The 14,147-nt window shown below is 48.2% G+C and overlaps 1 protein-coding gene and 1 non-coding gene across 2 annotated transcripts; both read left to right on the forward strand.

Annotated features, from left to right (window-relative positions):
• The first annotated feature begins 6,212 nt into the window (after positions 1 to 6,212).
• RPS11 (ribosomal protein S11) lies at positions 6,213 to 8,561 on the forward strand. Its single transcript, XM_007168304.2, has 5 exons — positions 6,213 to 6,359; positions 7,044 to 7,175; positions 7,374 to 7,449; positions 7,779 to 7,908; positions 8,385 to 8,561. The coding sequence occupies exons 1-5, from the start codon at positions 6,345 to 6,347 to the stop codon at positions 8,506 to 8,508; spliced, it is 477 nt and encodes a 158-aa protein (XP_007168366.1). The 5' UTR covers positions 6,213 to 6,344; the 3' UTR covers positions 8,509 to 8,561.
• LOC114236117 (small nucleolar RNA SNORD35) lies at positions 7,577 to 7,666 on the forward strand. The gene has a single exon (XR_003622142.1). It is a non-coding gene; the product is annotated as a small nucleolar RNA SNORD35 (small nucleolar RNA).
• Positions 8,562 to 14,147: the final 5,586 nt, after the last annotated feature.

The raw sequence follows: 14,147 nt of genomic DNA on the forward strand, positions 1-14,147 counted from the left end.
AGTCTAAGCTTCCCACATGGTCAGGTACTATACTCTGCAGCTGTTAGGATGTGAGAGAATGCTTGGGCAGCACGAGTCTGGGGTTCTAAAAGGTGTTTATGGAAGGGAAGTACGGCCCAAGGGGTCACAGGCATTGCCCTTGTGTCTTCCCTATATTTTGTGATCCAAAACTAATAAATTATTTTTAAAGAAATTTGGCGTCTTTGCAGTGTGTGTCTGCCATAGAGGCAGGCCCAGGGGAGCAAGGCCCTCGGCTGATGGGAGGCTTTGAAGAATAAAACTGGCTGTGCTCTTTCTGCAGATGATGGATTAGAAACTGCCTTTCGTGGAGGAGTTGACCTTTGTAGAGATTGACATGCCAAGGAATTTGAGATGCCTATGGGATTGGTATTTACGACCTGTAGAGCCTGGTGTTGCCCAGTTTGCATAAAGTTGTCTTCCCTAATTCAGCTGCAAAGTATGGAGTTGCCACCATTCTAAAACCAAACCAGTTCCTCACTGTGGGGCATGTAGTCTCTTCCAGTCTGCCATGCTGGGCCAAGCTTAATGTGAAGAAACGGACAAGAAAAAACATTTTGTAAACGGTGGTTAGGCATTAGAGAAAGTGGGATTTGAAAGCTCTTGGTGCTTTGTAAGATTAAAACTAGGCTTGTTAGATCTGTCAGGGTGAGTCCCTGAAAGGGTAAACATTAGGGTACCCAGCCCGGGATAAGCACCCTTGGTCACCTCTCAGTACTTGACCCAGGTGGGCCCCCATCCCCATCTTACTGATGAGGGTTATGTGCAGTCAGCGGTGTCAGCCAGGATGACACGCAGAGGGGTCTGGTATGACCCAGGTACGCACATCTGTACTGGGAAGAAAGCTAGATTCGTGCTGCCCTTGGGACTGGTGGGCAGTACTTGCTAGTTGGTTCACGGGGCAGATCATAACTTGGGGCACTGTGCCATTCTCTCTTGCTTCATCTCCAAAATGTCTAAGACACCACAGTGGCTTAAATTTTCTCTTAAGAATCATTTTGCAAGTGGGTGGTTCCCTACCCCTCGTGGGGCTCCCGCTTACCAGCAGAGCTGCCTACAGAAGCAACTGAAAACCAGAGTTTAAGTCTTAAGTTTAACAGGACTGCATGTAAAAGCACAATATAATCCCCTGGAAACCACAATCCCTTATATTTGGCTTAAAAATGTAAAACTTGCCACTTCTAAAGACACCCACCATTAAAAAGATGAAGACAGGTCAGACTGGGAGAAGTTATTTGCGTATCTCTTGCAGGACTTGAATGCCAAATACAGAGAAAAACTCTTCAAAACTCAGTAACAAGAGATAACCAAATAAAACTTCGGCCAAAACTTGAAAACACGTTTCACCAAAGAAGATACACAAATGCCAATAAATACATGAGAAGATGCTCATCATTCCTCAGAGAGAATGCAAACGAAATCTCCAGGCATAACCTTAATCATTCCTGTGGGACAAGTACAGGGAGTCAGAACCTCTGGGCCAACAGAATGAACGTTTCCAAAGCTCCAGTTCCATCTTGCCCAACTGCCCACAACCAAAGGACCCTCCAGGTCAGCCTCATCTCCTGGGCTATAGCAACCTTGGAGACCCTGGTCTGTGGGTGGGGTGCAGGGATACGTCTTGTTTTAATAGACATTTCTGTGCTCACTGGGGAGGGGGAGGGTCTCCAGCTCTCCTAGCTTTTGGATTTCTGTTGTGAAATGCTAGTAAATGTCTGAAATCTGGCAGAGACAGGGAAATACGCCGTCAAGTGGTAACAACTAGAGTTGGCTGAAGTTTATTATTGGGCAGCAAGGCTGTTCACACTGCAGTTCAAAAAAATCGATGTGGTGGGTTGTAAGCAGCCTTAAAATGATAATGAAATTGAGGGGCTTCCCTGGTGGTCCAGCGGTTAAGACTTCACGCTCCCAATGCAGGGGGCCAGGTTCGATCCCTGGTCAGGGAACTAGATTGCGCATGCTGCAACTAAGAAAAGAAAGATCCTGTGTGTCACAACTAAGACCCGGCAGACCCAAATAAATAAATAAATATTTTAAATAATAGTGATGATAACGAAATTGAATAGAAATGAAAAGGAAAAAAATCAGTGTATTACAGAAAGGAAAGGAGAGAGTTAAAAGACTTAAAAATTAGAAAAGAGAGAGAAGAAGGCAGAGGAGGGTGAGAGAGAGGTGTGTGTGTTTGGTCACAATGCAAAATGCATTTCCTTCTGTGGGTTGTGATCAAAAATATCTAGAAGCTAAGGACCTAAACATCTCCGATTTGCCCTCACCCCTTCAGAGTGAAGCAGTATTTCTTTTCTTTACTCTTCCCTTATCAAAATCTCACCAGCTGCTCAGCAATTTGCAAAATATTGAGCATATGAGACACGAGACAGGAAATCATACCTAATCTCACCACCTGGAGATGTAAACCACCAGGGCAATATCATGCATTTCCTTCCAGGCTTTTTTCTAAGTTAGAAACTTTTATGCAGACCTTTATGTGTAACTTTTGTACATAGTTTATTTAGCACACATTGTAGACAGCAACTCCAGGTCCTGCTTTTTTTTTTTTTTTTAACTAAATATCATAAATCCTTTCTAAGTCATTCAAATACTCCAGAACTTACTTTTTCTTCAAAAAATAAATTATAAAGCTACTACAAGGTCACTGGGGGGAAGACATAGCAGGTTCTAAAATGAAAAGTCCCTCCTCAATGCTACCCCAGAGGGACTGAAACAATGATAATTAAAAATGTATCATTCATCACCTATATGTGGAATCTAAAATATGACACAGATGAACTTATGAAACAGAAACAGACTCACAGACATGGAGAACAAACGTGGTTGCCATGCGGGGCTTGGGGGGAGGGATAGATTGGGAGTTTGGGATTAGCAGATGCCAACTATTATATATAGGTTAGGAAAACAAGGTCCTACTGTGTAGCACAGGGAACTATATTCAATATCCTGTGATAAACCATAATGGAAAAGAATATGAAAATGTATATATATGTATAACTGAATCACTTTGCTGTACAGCAGAAATTAACAACATTGTAAATCAACTATACTTCCATAAAGTAAATTTTAAAAAATGTATCGTTCAAAATTCACAAAGCTATCAAGTGTAAAAGAAATTTAAATAATTAAACTTCAAATGATTTTTTGTAAGTTTGTAGCATTTATATTTCTGAAGTTATTACAACTTAAAAGACATATATATTATATATACATACATATGCAACCAGCCTTCTCTGTCTATAAGAGCATTTTTTTATGTTGATAAAAAAATATACTAAATCTTTGCTGTTCAATATGCAAGCCACTAGCCACATGTGATTACTGAGCATTTGCAATATGAATAGAATGAGTGAAAAATTGAATTTTAAATGTTATTCAATTTACATTTAAATAACCACATGTAACTAATGGCTGTGTTATTGGACAATGTAGTCTATAATACCTAAGAAGATAAGCCACAACTATATCATGTAATAAGCTTTAAAAAATGCATTAAACAACAAGGACCTACTGTATAGCACAGGGAACTGTTTTCAATATCCTGTGATAAACCATAATGGAAAAGAAGATGAAAAAGAAATATGTATGTAAAAAAATGCAGTCGTCCTATAGATTGTCCATAAACATTTGAATAAATGGATCATGCTGTGCCTCTTGTTCTACACTTTGCTTTGTCCACATACAAATTCAACAGAGGGTAGACTAGTTTGAAAGACACATTGGCAGATGATAACAGGATGACAGCAGTTGCTTCTGCAGAGGGAAACTGGGTGCGCATGTCCGGGGAGAAGAGTGAGGAAAAAAATTCATCTTTCACAACTTACTTTGTACTTTTAGAATTCTGTACCATGTGCATGAAATCCCTATTCAGAAGTCATCGGAAATTTAAAGATTAAAAAATGAAACATGTCTGGCAGTGTTTTCATTTCCAGATTGGTTGACTTACCTCATGTTTATTACGTGCTTGCAGAGTGGTCCATGATCAAGCTATGCCAGGATTTACCCATCTGCCTGTAAGTGGACATTTTGGTGTATCTAATTCTCCTCCATTCATTTGGTCAGTTATTCAACAAGGACAAACTGAGCACCTACTATGTGACAGTCACCAGAAGCCCTGGAGAACAAAGGCAACGAAAATTCCTGCCCTCATTTTAGTAGGGAAGAGGAAACAGGATAAATAAGAAAGCATGAAAGGGGACAGGGCAGGGGGAGTTTGGAATTAATATATTCACACTACATAAAATAGGTAAATGACAAGGTCCTACAGTATAGCACAGGCAACTATACTCAATATCTTGTAATAACATAATGGAAAGGAATCTGAAAAAGAATATATACACATATATATGTATAACTGAATCACTTTGCTGTACACCTGAAGCTAACACAACATTGTAAATCAACTATACTTCAATTTTTTTTTAAATTGGAAAAAGATCAAAAGAATAATATTTTGTGACCTGTGTAGAAGTTTGTTGGGAGCACAGATTTTATGTTCTAAATGCAATGCTTAAGAAAGTCTTTACTAGGGAATTCCCTGGTTGTCCAGTGGTTAGGACTCTGCGCTTCCACTGCCATGGGAACTAAGATGACACAAACTGCACGGTGCAGCCAAAAAAAAAAAAAAAAAAAGTCTTTACTAGACTCATAAGTGAAAAAAACAAAACAAAACAAAACTCATGTTTTCTTCTAGTACATTTATGGTTTCATTCCCCAAACCCACCTAAATTTTACATTTACACATCAGAAATTTACTTTGGCATACAGTAGGTGGTAGAGATCCAACTTTATTTTTTTTTCAGATGGTTGCACACTTGTCCTAACATGAAATCACTGAATATTCTGTATATTCCCCATGGGTTTTATTTATTTATTTATTTATTTATTGTGATAGGTAAGAAGTGGATTTATTTAGAGAGAACCACACTCTGTGGAGTTAGAGCACTGGGAAATTTTAGACCAAGACTTAACTAAGGAAAGAGGCATAAGACACCTATCCGTGCCAAGTTCTGGAGTTTGAAATCTCCCAACAATGTGCAAGTCAGTTAGAGTGTGGACAGCTGTCAGGGTTGGTCGGGTTGTTGCCACCACTGCCCAGAAGGGGGCCAGGTACCAAATAGGTGCTCATTAAGTGTGAAGTGACTGTAAAAAGGACTCAAAGCTTCCTTCGTTAAAGGTTGGTGATTAAGAACCCTGGAGCAAGACTACCCAGGTTCAATTCCCACCTCTGCCTCTCATTTTCTGTGAAACCTGGAGCAACTAATGCCTCAGTTTCCCCATCTGCAAAATGGGAATAGTAACCGAACCATACTTAGAGTGTTAGCACAATGCCAGGCACATGGCAATTGCTGTTAGATTTTGCTTTACAAGAATTTATAAAACAATAAATTAGTATTCAGTTATAGACGTGCACTGACCAACGCAGTAGATACTAGCCCCATGTGGCTATTTATATTTAAATCGGATAAAATTAAAGTTAGGGCCTTTCTCACCTTCTGGGATGGCCCACACTCTGTCTGTGGAGTATGTTTCTCTCTAAATAAATCCACTTCTTACCTAAAAAAAAAAAAAAAGTTAAAAATTCAGGTCCTCAGTCGCACGCACCCCACTTCCAGTGCCAGTGGCCACTGTGTTGGACAGCGCAGATACAGAACATTTCCATCACAGCGGAAACTACTATTGGACAGCGCTGTTACAGACAATCAGAAGAAGGCCTTTTTTTTTTTTTTAATTTTATTTTATTTTTTCACGAAACCTTTGGGGATGAAATGGCCCATAAAGGAAAACAACCTTCATTAAACTGCACAAAACTCATGGGTAGTGCCCGCCCCTCACAAAGATGGCGGCACCGCAGAGCATGCATGCTCCTAAGACTTTCCGGTCTCCAGTCCTGCAAAAAGATGGCCGCCGCCACAACCCGTTTAAGCCCTGCGCGGACACAGCCACGCTGTCCCCAAACCCCACGTGGTCCCACTCCCCGCAGAAACAAGACCGCCTCCCGACAACTCTCGCGATAACAAGGCTGGCCACTCTTTCCCAACGTGACCTAGCGCGCTGGCGCGCAATGATGGCCTAAGAGTCTCGCGAGACAGTGTCTGTCTCTTCCCGCCCCTCTGCCATGAACGTCATGGCAGCGTCCGTGCGGTCTCCGAATCGCGTACTTGGGTAGGGCAGTCCGTCAATCAGAGTCTCGCCAAGGCTCCGCCTCAAACTGTGTTACCCTGCCCCTCTTTCGTCACTTCCTCTCTAGTTTCTGTGCAATCGATAAGGAAACTCGGACGCCGCCGCGGCTTTCCTCTTTTCAGGCGGCCGGGAAGATGGCTGACATTCAGGTTCGGGCTCGGGACTGACGCAGACCTAGCGGGGCCCGGGCTTCAGGGGCGTGTCCTGGAGAGCGGGACTCTGCGCCCCAGTTTGGGGGTTAATTCTGGGCGTCCTCGATTTCCCAGGGAAATTCGGGCAGAGGGCGCGTGTCCTGGCGTTAATCTCGATTGGCGCCTCCTAAATCTTAGGAGCTCCGCATTTAGAGTGTAATTAAGGCTCAAGCTTTTTAGGAGTTATCTTTTTAAAACCCAAGGTTTACAGAGTGTTTTTCTGGAGGCCTTAGGCTGTAGGGTTAATCCTGTGAGAACTGAGTCCTAAGGGCTACTCCAGGGAACCCATCGTTTTGGTATTTAATTTTGGAGCCATATGTAATTAATAAGGAGTGACTCCTGGGTGGGTATCTTTGTGTCTTGGAGAATAATTCTTGCTGAAGGGTGTCCAGGGTGTTAGAGGGATGATTCTGTATCTGGGTTTTAAGGGGTGAATTGTGCAGGCGGTGGAAGGTGCTTTAGACCGTAAATACCGACGTAACCCCGGGTTTAGAGTTGAGTCTGGGTTAGAGGTAAATTTGGGTGAGTGCAGCGTTTGGGGAGTTAAATATTGCAGAGGATGGGATCTGGGGGGTTTGTGAAGCTTTCCAGACCAGGTTGCTGTCTGCTGCAAGCTTACCAGCTTTCATCTCATCCCTGTAGACTGAGCGTGCGTACCAAAAGCAACCGACTATCTTCCAAAATAAGAAGAGGGTCCTGCTTGGAGAAACTGGCAAGGAGAAGCTCCCGCGATACTACAAGAACATTGGTCTGGGCTTCAAGACACCGAAGGAGGTATGGGGATCCTCAGAAGAAAGAAGGAGATCCCTGTTTCCCTGCACGTGTGCCCAAACTGAGTTGCCCTATCCACATCTGAGTGGCTGTTACTGGGGCTGCTGGGAGTTGTAGTTTTTGTGTCTACAGGGAGGCCACACCCCTTGTTCTTTTCAGGAACTACCATTCGGTGCTTGCTAATCCTCCTTATTCCTTCAGGCCATCGAGGGCACCTACATTGACAAGAAATGCCCTTTTACTGGTAATGTCTCCATCCGAGGGCGAATCCTGTCTGGTAAGTGAGGACCTCTGGGGGCTTGGGTTCAAATTCCCGGGTCTGAGGGAGGAGGGGCTGGGGACACTGAGACCCCAGGGTCCTGGGTGAGGAAGGGGTTGGCAGACTCCTGGTTATGGGGGGCACTGGCAGATGATGTTTGTTAATTTCACGATGGTCTTCAGATGCCCACGCCGGGCACTGCTGAGAAAGCAGTTGGCACAGCTGATGCCAGGAGCAGGGCTTCTTGGGAACCCTGCTCAGCGGCCCCTGATTCCCAGCATGCCCTGGGCTGCCCATGGCTCCCTTCCCTATGGGGCCTGACCCGGGATCTGCCCCTTCTCGCGCAGGTGTGGTGACCAAAATGAAGATGCAGAGGACCATTGTCATCCGCCGAGACTACCTGCACTACATCCGAAAGTACAACCGCTTCGAGAAGCGCCACAAGAACATGTCTGTGCACCTTTCCCCCTGCTTCAGGTGAGCACGGTGGCCCCAGGTAGCCCCGGTGAGCCGCCCTCCCAGGCAGAGAGGAGGGGGTGGGCTGCACAAGACCCTGGGTGACTTGGGACGTGCCTTGGCCGTTAACAGGACGCCCTGGCTGCCGGGTGAAGGTAGTCACCTGTTGGGGGCGGGGACGGTTTGTGAGGGGACCCTGTATTACCATCTTTGGGAGCCTCCCGTTCTCTGCAAAATGGAGATGCTAGTTGGAGGTCTTCTGTCCTGGAAGGGTCGGAGCATCCTCTGCATGGTATTGAGCTTGGCGCCTTTCATAGTTAGCGCTCAATAAATAACGACAGGGCGGCATGCAGTGCAGATGGAACTGGAAATAGCAGCTTGGTTGGGGTTTGGAGGAGCCAGAGGTGACAGGCCTCCGCCTGGAGACAGTGAGAAAGGTGCCTTTAGGGCCTGCTTGGGGCAGAGTCCCTCTGACGTGGCGCTGCTCACCCCCACAGGGACGTCCAGATTGGTGACATTGTCACAGTGGGCGAGTGCCGGCCCCTGAGCAAGACGGTGCGCTTCAACGTGCTCAAGGTCACCAAGGCTGCCGGCACCAAGAAGCAGTTCCAGAAGTTCTGAGACCAGACCCCTGCCCACTGCCCCAAACAAAATAAAAGTTACTTCCCCAGTCACGGGCCAGGTTCCGTATCCATGCCCTTATCAGAGGGAGGGGGCGTCCCTGGGAATTAAGTGGGGTTGATGTGAAAGAGGGGGCTGTTTTTCATCCTCTGGGGGCGTAAGGATGGGGACCAAATCCTGCCTCCTGCCCTCTCGTCTCTGGGTGAAGACAACCTGTACCACGATGCTGCCCCTCTCTGGTCTTTTGGTCCTCGTCAGCTTTTGGTGTCGGAGTACACAATGCCTTCTACTTGGTGTTGAGCTCCCCCTGCAAGTCTCTGGGGAGGAAGTGAGTGAGGGTGGAGGTTCCTGGGTTCTCTAGACTCTGGGCCCTTTCTGGCCTCCGAGGGGAGGGTAAGGAAGAAGTAGTGGCCCTCTGGGCTTTGCTGGGGGTCGGCATGTGTTGGGTGGGATTGAGGAGTACGCAGCTGCGTGGTTCGGAACTATGAGGGTCTTGACTTCAACCTGGGACTGTCTACCCTGACGGAAGGAGTGGGGCAGGGAAGCAAGGCACCCACCTTCCCCCCTGCATGCTGCACCGTCACCTCCTAAGTGGACACCATGCCCATTTGCAGATGAGCAAACTCATCTGAGGGGGCAAGTTCTCTGCCTGGGGTCCCAAGGAGTAGCTGAGCTCCACGTGTCAGATTATGGACACTTTCTTTGCCTAAGAATGCAAGTAAGGAAATTGGCCTTGAAGTTAAGTCGCTTAGTAAGGACAGCCAGCAGTGCGGGGGGGGGCTGCAGGCTGCTCAGAAATGGATAGGAAGTCCGTAGAGATGGGACTGATCTGGGACAGACCAAGTGGGGTGGCCTTGGGTGAGGAGAGAAATTGGAGATGGGGAGAAAGGGGACAGAGCCAGGCAAATGAAGGGGAAGAGATTTCTGACAGGGCTGGACATGGTGACCTTGACTGTCAGGGAAAAAACCTGGGAGATGGAGAGAGCTTAACAGTTGGTAATGGCAGGAGGGCTTTCTGTTAGAAGCAGAGAAAAATGGGGAAAGGAAGAGGGAACTTGAGTGTCAGATACAGAGATCAGGAGAGAGATTTGAGACAGAGCCCTCAGCTGAACACCGAACAGGGACGGAGACCACAGCCCAGGGACAGACTCAGATTCCAGAGACAGAGATGGGCCTGGAGAACAAGACAAAGAGGCACGCGTGGGGTGGGTGGCAGGTGCAGACGGAATGAGAAACACCACAGAGGGACCCAGGGACTTCGGGATCTGAAGCAGAGACCCTCACCAGAGCCACAGCCGGGCAGAGACGGAGGCACAGACAGAAGGGAGGTGCCGGAGTCACCCCGCTGCCTTCATCCCTCGGGGCCTGGCGCTGCTGGGGTCCCCAGGTCCCTGCCCCCCATGCCTGTACCAGGGACTGAGGCACACACTGGTACAAGGGTTGGGAGACAGGGCCGTGAGGAGAGAGGAGCCGCCGCTGCTGCCTCCCAGGACTTGGCCTGTGGACCGGCCCAGGGGCTCCTTTTTACCCAGGCCTGGCGAGGGCGGGGGTTCCTGCCAGAGGAAGCGGGGCCGCGTCAAAGAGGGCAGGAAGGGGCAGGGACGGGTCAGAGGGGGGCACCGCCCTGAGGTTCAGCCTGCACGCCTGCCCCACCCAGTGCTGGAGGGATGGAGACCCTGAGGAGGGGGACTGGGACCCGGGGGGCGGGAGCAGAGACCCAGCGGGGGATCTGAGGCCACTCAAGGAGCCCACACCCACAGGTGTTTCCGTTTGGGGTGGGGCCGCTGTGTTTACAAAAACAACAGCCCGGCTCCCCTGCTTCCTCCCTGCGCGGTGGGTTCCTGGGCGTCTCCTCCGCACCCCGTCTCAGGCTACCTAGTGTCGGGTGCAGCCCGTGTGCCTGGGGGCACACCCGACAGGCCTCCTCGTGGGTCAGCTCACAAGCTCCAAGGAGAAGGCTCCCAGGGCTGAACCAGTTCTCTGGCCTGATGAGTGGGAGAGGGCTTTACCTGCCCTTAGAGACCTGTGACAGCTAGAGATTCGACTCCTAGGCCCAGGTCACAGCCTCAGAGCTTCCCCTCTGCCTACCTGCCTGCCCCCATCCTCACTGCCTGCACCCCTGACTTGCTCCCTAAGAGCCTTTGCACTGGCTCTGTGCCCTCTGCCCCTCGGAACCTCTAACCCCAGGCTTCCACCTGGCTCCCTCCCTCATCCCTTCATCTCTAATTCTCACCGACCTCTTTCCACTTGGGAGAACCTCCAACCCTCCCAATCTCCCTTCCCTGCTTGAATGTCTTACATAGACAGGAAAACGCGTTTATGGCATATTTGTTGTACAAATCCTGTAAGATATTGCACGTTTATTTGTTTACCTGTTGACCCCTGGAATACAAACTCCCAAGAAGACACGGAATCTCTGCAGCCCCAGCGCCTGGAACAAATTGTAGGTGCTCCAAACATGTTTAGTTGAGTGAATTTATTTATTTGTTTGTGTATTTTTGGCTGCACCATTCCTTGACCAGGGATCAAACCCAGGCCCTTGACAGTGAGAGCGCGGAGTCCTAGCCACTGGACCGCCAGGGAATTCCCTGAGTGAGTCCATTTAAAGTTAAATCCTCACATTCTCACAGGCCAGGCTTGACCCCTAGTGTTACCCGAAAACTGGGTTCACCTCTGGGTGGGTGTCGAGCCAAAAGACACAACCAAGCCAAACATCAGGAGAACAAAGGATTTATTACCTGCAGCAAGTAAGGAGAACACAGGGGATCTTTCCCAAAGCAGTGTCTCCCCAACAGCAAAACTGGGGAAGTTTTAAGCTAAGGGGACATGCATATTCATGAGGGGGCTGGAGCAGAGAATTCAGCACAGAATTGGGGCAAAGGTCGCCAGAGTCCAAGCTTTAGTTGATTGAAGTCAGGAGGGTCAACACTTTTCTGTCCTTCACCTGGCTGGGGGCCTTAGTTCCTGAAGAGCTCAAAAACTGTATCAGATTGTTCTGTACATCCCTTGAGGAGGAATTAGGACTCTATTTTATTGTTGAACTATTGTTTCTTGACTGCTTTTCCTTTTCCCTTTGTTCCCTAACTTCCCTTAAGATCAAGGATTACTGAGACCTGTTCAAGGGCAAGCACTGCAGCCAGGCTTAGATCACAAAACGGCTTAAGCCAAAATGGCTTCTCTTATGTCAAGAAAGCCATTCCTGGTTCTTTTTCTCCAGGGACCCTCTAACCTATCTGTTTACACTAGGTCTCAAGGCATGGAGTAACCGGAAGCAGTGAACATGCTCAGAAACCTCCAAATGTAAGCATTAAGCCTGCAGGCTCTGTTCCAGATTCTAGCCCTGCTGTCATTAGCTGCGTGACCTTGGGACCTTGGGCGTGACTCCCCCGGGAACCACAGAGCTTCAGTTTCCTAATCTGTAAAATCTTGCCTCCCTGCCCCATTGGGAGGATGAAATATGCTCACCTGTGTTGTTGGCGGTAGAACTAGTTCCAGTAAGTGATACTTCTTAGGGAACTGATTGTGTCGCATTCCTGAGCCTGTTGTTAGAACAAAGCCCAGTGATGTTTTGGTGTAGCAGGCCCTGAGTCCCCTTGGGCAGGCCCAAAGACAAGAGTCTTTGGCAGGTGGCCCCAGAGGTATTAAATGGTTGTGGAACCCTGGGTCTACTATAGCAAATCCTAGTGGTTTGTCACGGGATCTTGAGACTATTTTAGCATGCTTCTGGAATTTTCTATCGCATGCCTCTTATAGGAAGCCCCAGTGGCCATTTTGCAGGGAAATTAGCTCCAAGCACAGTTTCATAGCAGGGTCCTGGCTTATGATGACAGGGGGTGTCAGGCCTGTTACATGAAAACAGGGCAGATATTGGTTATATCATAATGTATCATGGCCTCACATCTGTCACAGCAGACCACAGGAATGTTCTACTGTAGCCAGACTGGCGAGCGTCATTGCAGCCCCCTGCGGTATTACAGCAGGATGTAGTAATAATGGATTATAGTGGGGCCTCAGGGTCTTGTAGCAGGTTCTGTTGGTGGTTGCGATACCCAGGTTATATGAGAGCCGGCGCGTGGGTATTATGTGTGGAGCGGGCACCAGGATTCATTTAACTGGCCCTGAGGTCTGTGAGTGGAGTCTAGGGAAAGGGGATCAGAGCAGGTGCGTATGTTTGAGCAGCCCTCCTGCTATATTTTAACACTGCCCTGAGCCCATCATGGGAAAACCCTGGGGTCTCGCATTATAGGAAGTCCCAGCTCCCAAACCCACGGATTGTTTCAGGGGTGAGTATAGATTCTGCTAGAACATTCTAACAGGATACCAAGGCCGTTCTAGAAAAGTTTTAGGGACATATTAAGCCAGCCCAGGGTCATTCATTATTGGCTTCATTCATTCTGCTAATGTTTCCTGTGCTGGCCCCTGGAGATGCAAGAGTGAGCAAGACAGATCCAGGGCCTGGTGTCTGCGAGCCTACCATCTAGTGCACCCCTGGGGACCTTAACAGCATCCTGAGGTGGGGGGGCAGTATGGGGAACAGGTTATTACTATGCTCTACTATGTGCCTTGTGCCAAACCTTTGAGTCATTAAAGCTTCTCTACCGAAGTAGGTACGATTATTATCCCATTTCACAGATAAAGAAACCGAGGCTCAGAGAGGCCCACCTGGAAGAGGCAGGATTTGGTTTTGAACTCAGGTGTGATTGCTTCCTGGGGTCAGTAGGGGGCACTACAGTGCAGGTGCAGAGAGGAGGGACAGATGTTAAGGTGGTGATTCAGGGAGAAAGCTCAGAGCTGCCAGGGGCAGTCCCCAGGGACCAAGGCGGCTTCATGGGTGAGCGCTCCACGCTGTCCAAGCAGTTGTTCCGAAGGGACCCGCACTTGGTTCGTTTTGAAGTTGAAACAAAGGGCCCCACGTTTTCATTTAGCATTGGGCCCTGCACATTAGTAATTGTCCTGCTGGGGCTTTCCATTGCTTTGTGATGGGCCCCTGAGAACATGATAATAGGCCCCCAGGGGATCTAAAGGGCATAGGCAGAGGGACTTCCCTGGTGGTCCAGTGGTTAGGACTCGGCGCTTTCACTGCCATGGCCCGGGTTCAACCCCTGGTCAGGGAACTAAGATCCTTCAAGCTGCACAGTGCGCGCCACACCCCCCAAAAGAAAAAGGGGGGAGGCATCGGCAGGGATCATTAGAGCATAGGACCCTGGGGATAAGACAGGAGACAGCCAACAGATGCTGTAAATGGTCCCTGAAGACATAGCAGGACCCCAGGATACTTAGCAGGGATTCCCAGTGGGTATTAAGGGACCTTGAGGGCTTTTTCTTTTGTAGCAGGAAAGAGGGACATTATGGGGAATGTTCAGGCCGACCTCTGAGAGGCCTCTTGGCTAAACCCTGAGGCCATTCTAACAAGAGGGAGAGAAGATCAGAATGGGGACTTTACAGCAGGGTCACGGGAGGGCACCTTCCATGATGTTGACCATGGTAGGCTGGATAACGATCCCTCAAAGATGTCTGTGCCCTAATCCTCCAAAACCTGTGATTATGTGACCTTGTATAATAAAAGGGACTTTGCAATTAAATTCAGGATGCGGAGATGATCTTGGATTATCCAGGTGGGACCAATGTCATCACAAGGG

Source organism: Balaenoptera acutorostrata, chromosome 19 (assembly GCF_949987535.1).
Source record: "Balaenoptera acutorostrata chromosome 19, mBalAcu1.1, whole genome shotgun sequence".
Taxonomy (NCBI): domain Eukaryota; kingdom Metazoa; phylum Chordata; class Mammalia; order Artiodactyla; family Balaenopteridae; genus Balaenoptera; species Balaenoptera acutorostrata.

Coding starts and splice junctions, on each gene's coding strand:
- RPS11 (XM_007168304.2), top strand. Junction 7,176..7,373: donor GCTTCAAGACACCGAAGGAG/GTATGGGGATCC, acceptor TTATTCCTTCAG/GCCATCGAGGGCACCTACAT. Junction 7,909..8,384: donor CACCTTTCCCCCTGCTTCAG/GTGAGCACGGTG, acceptor TCACCCCCACAG/GGACGTCCAGATTGGTGACA.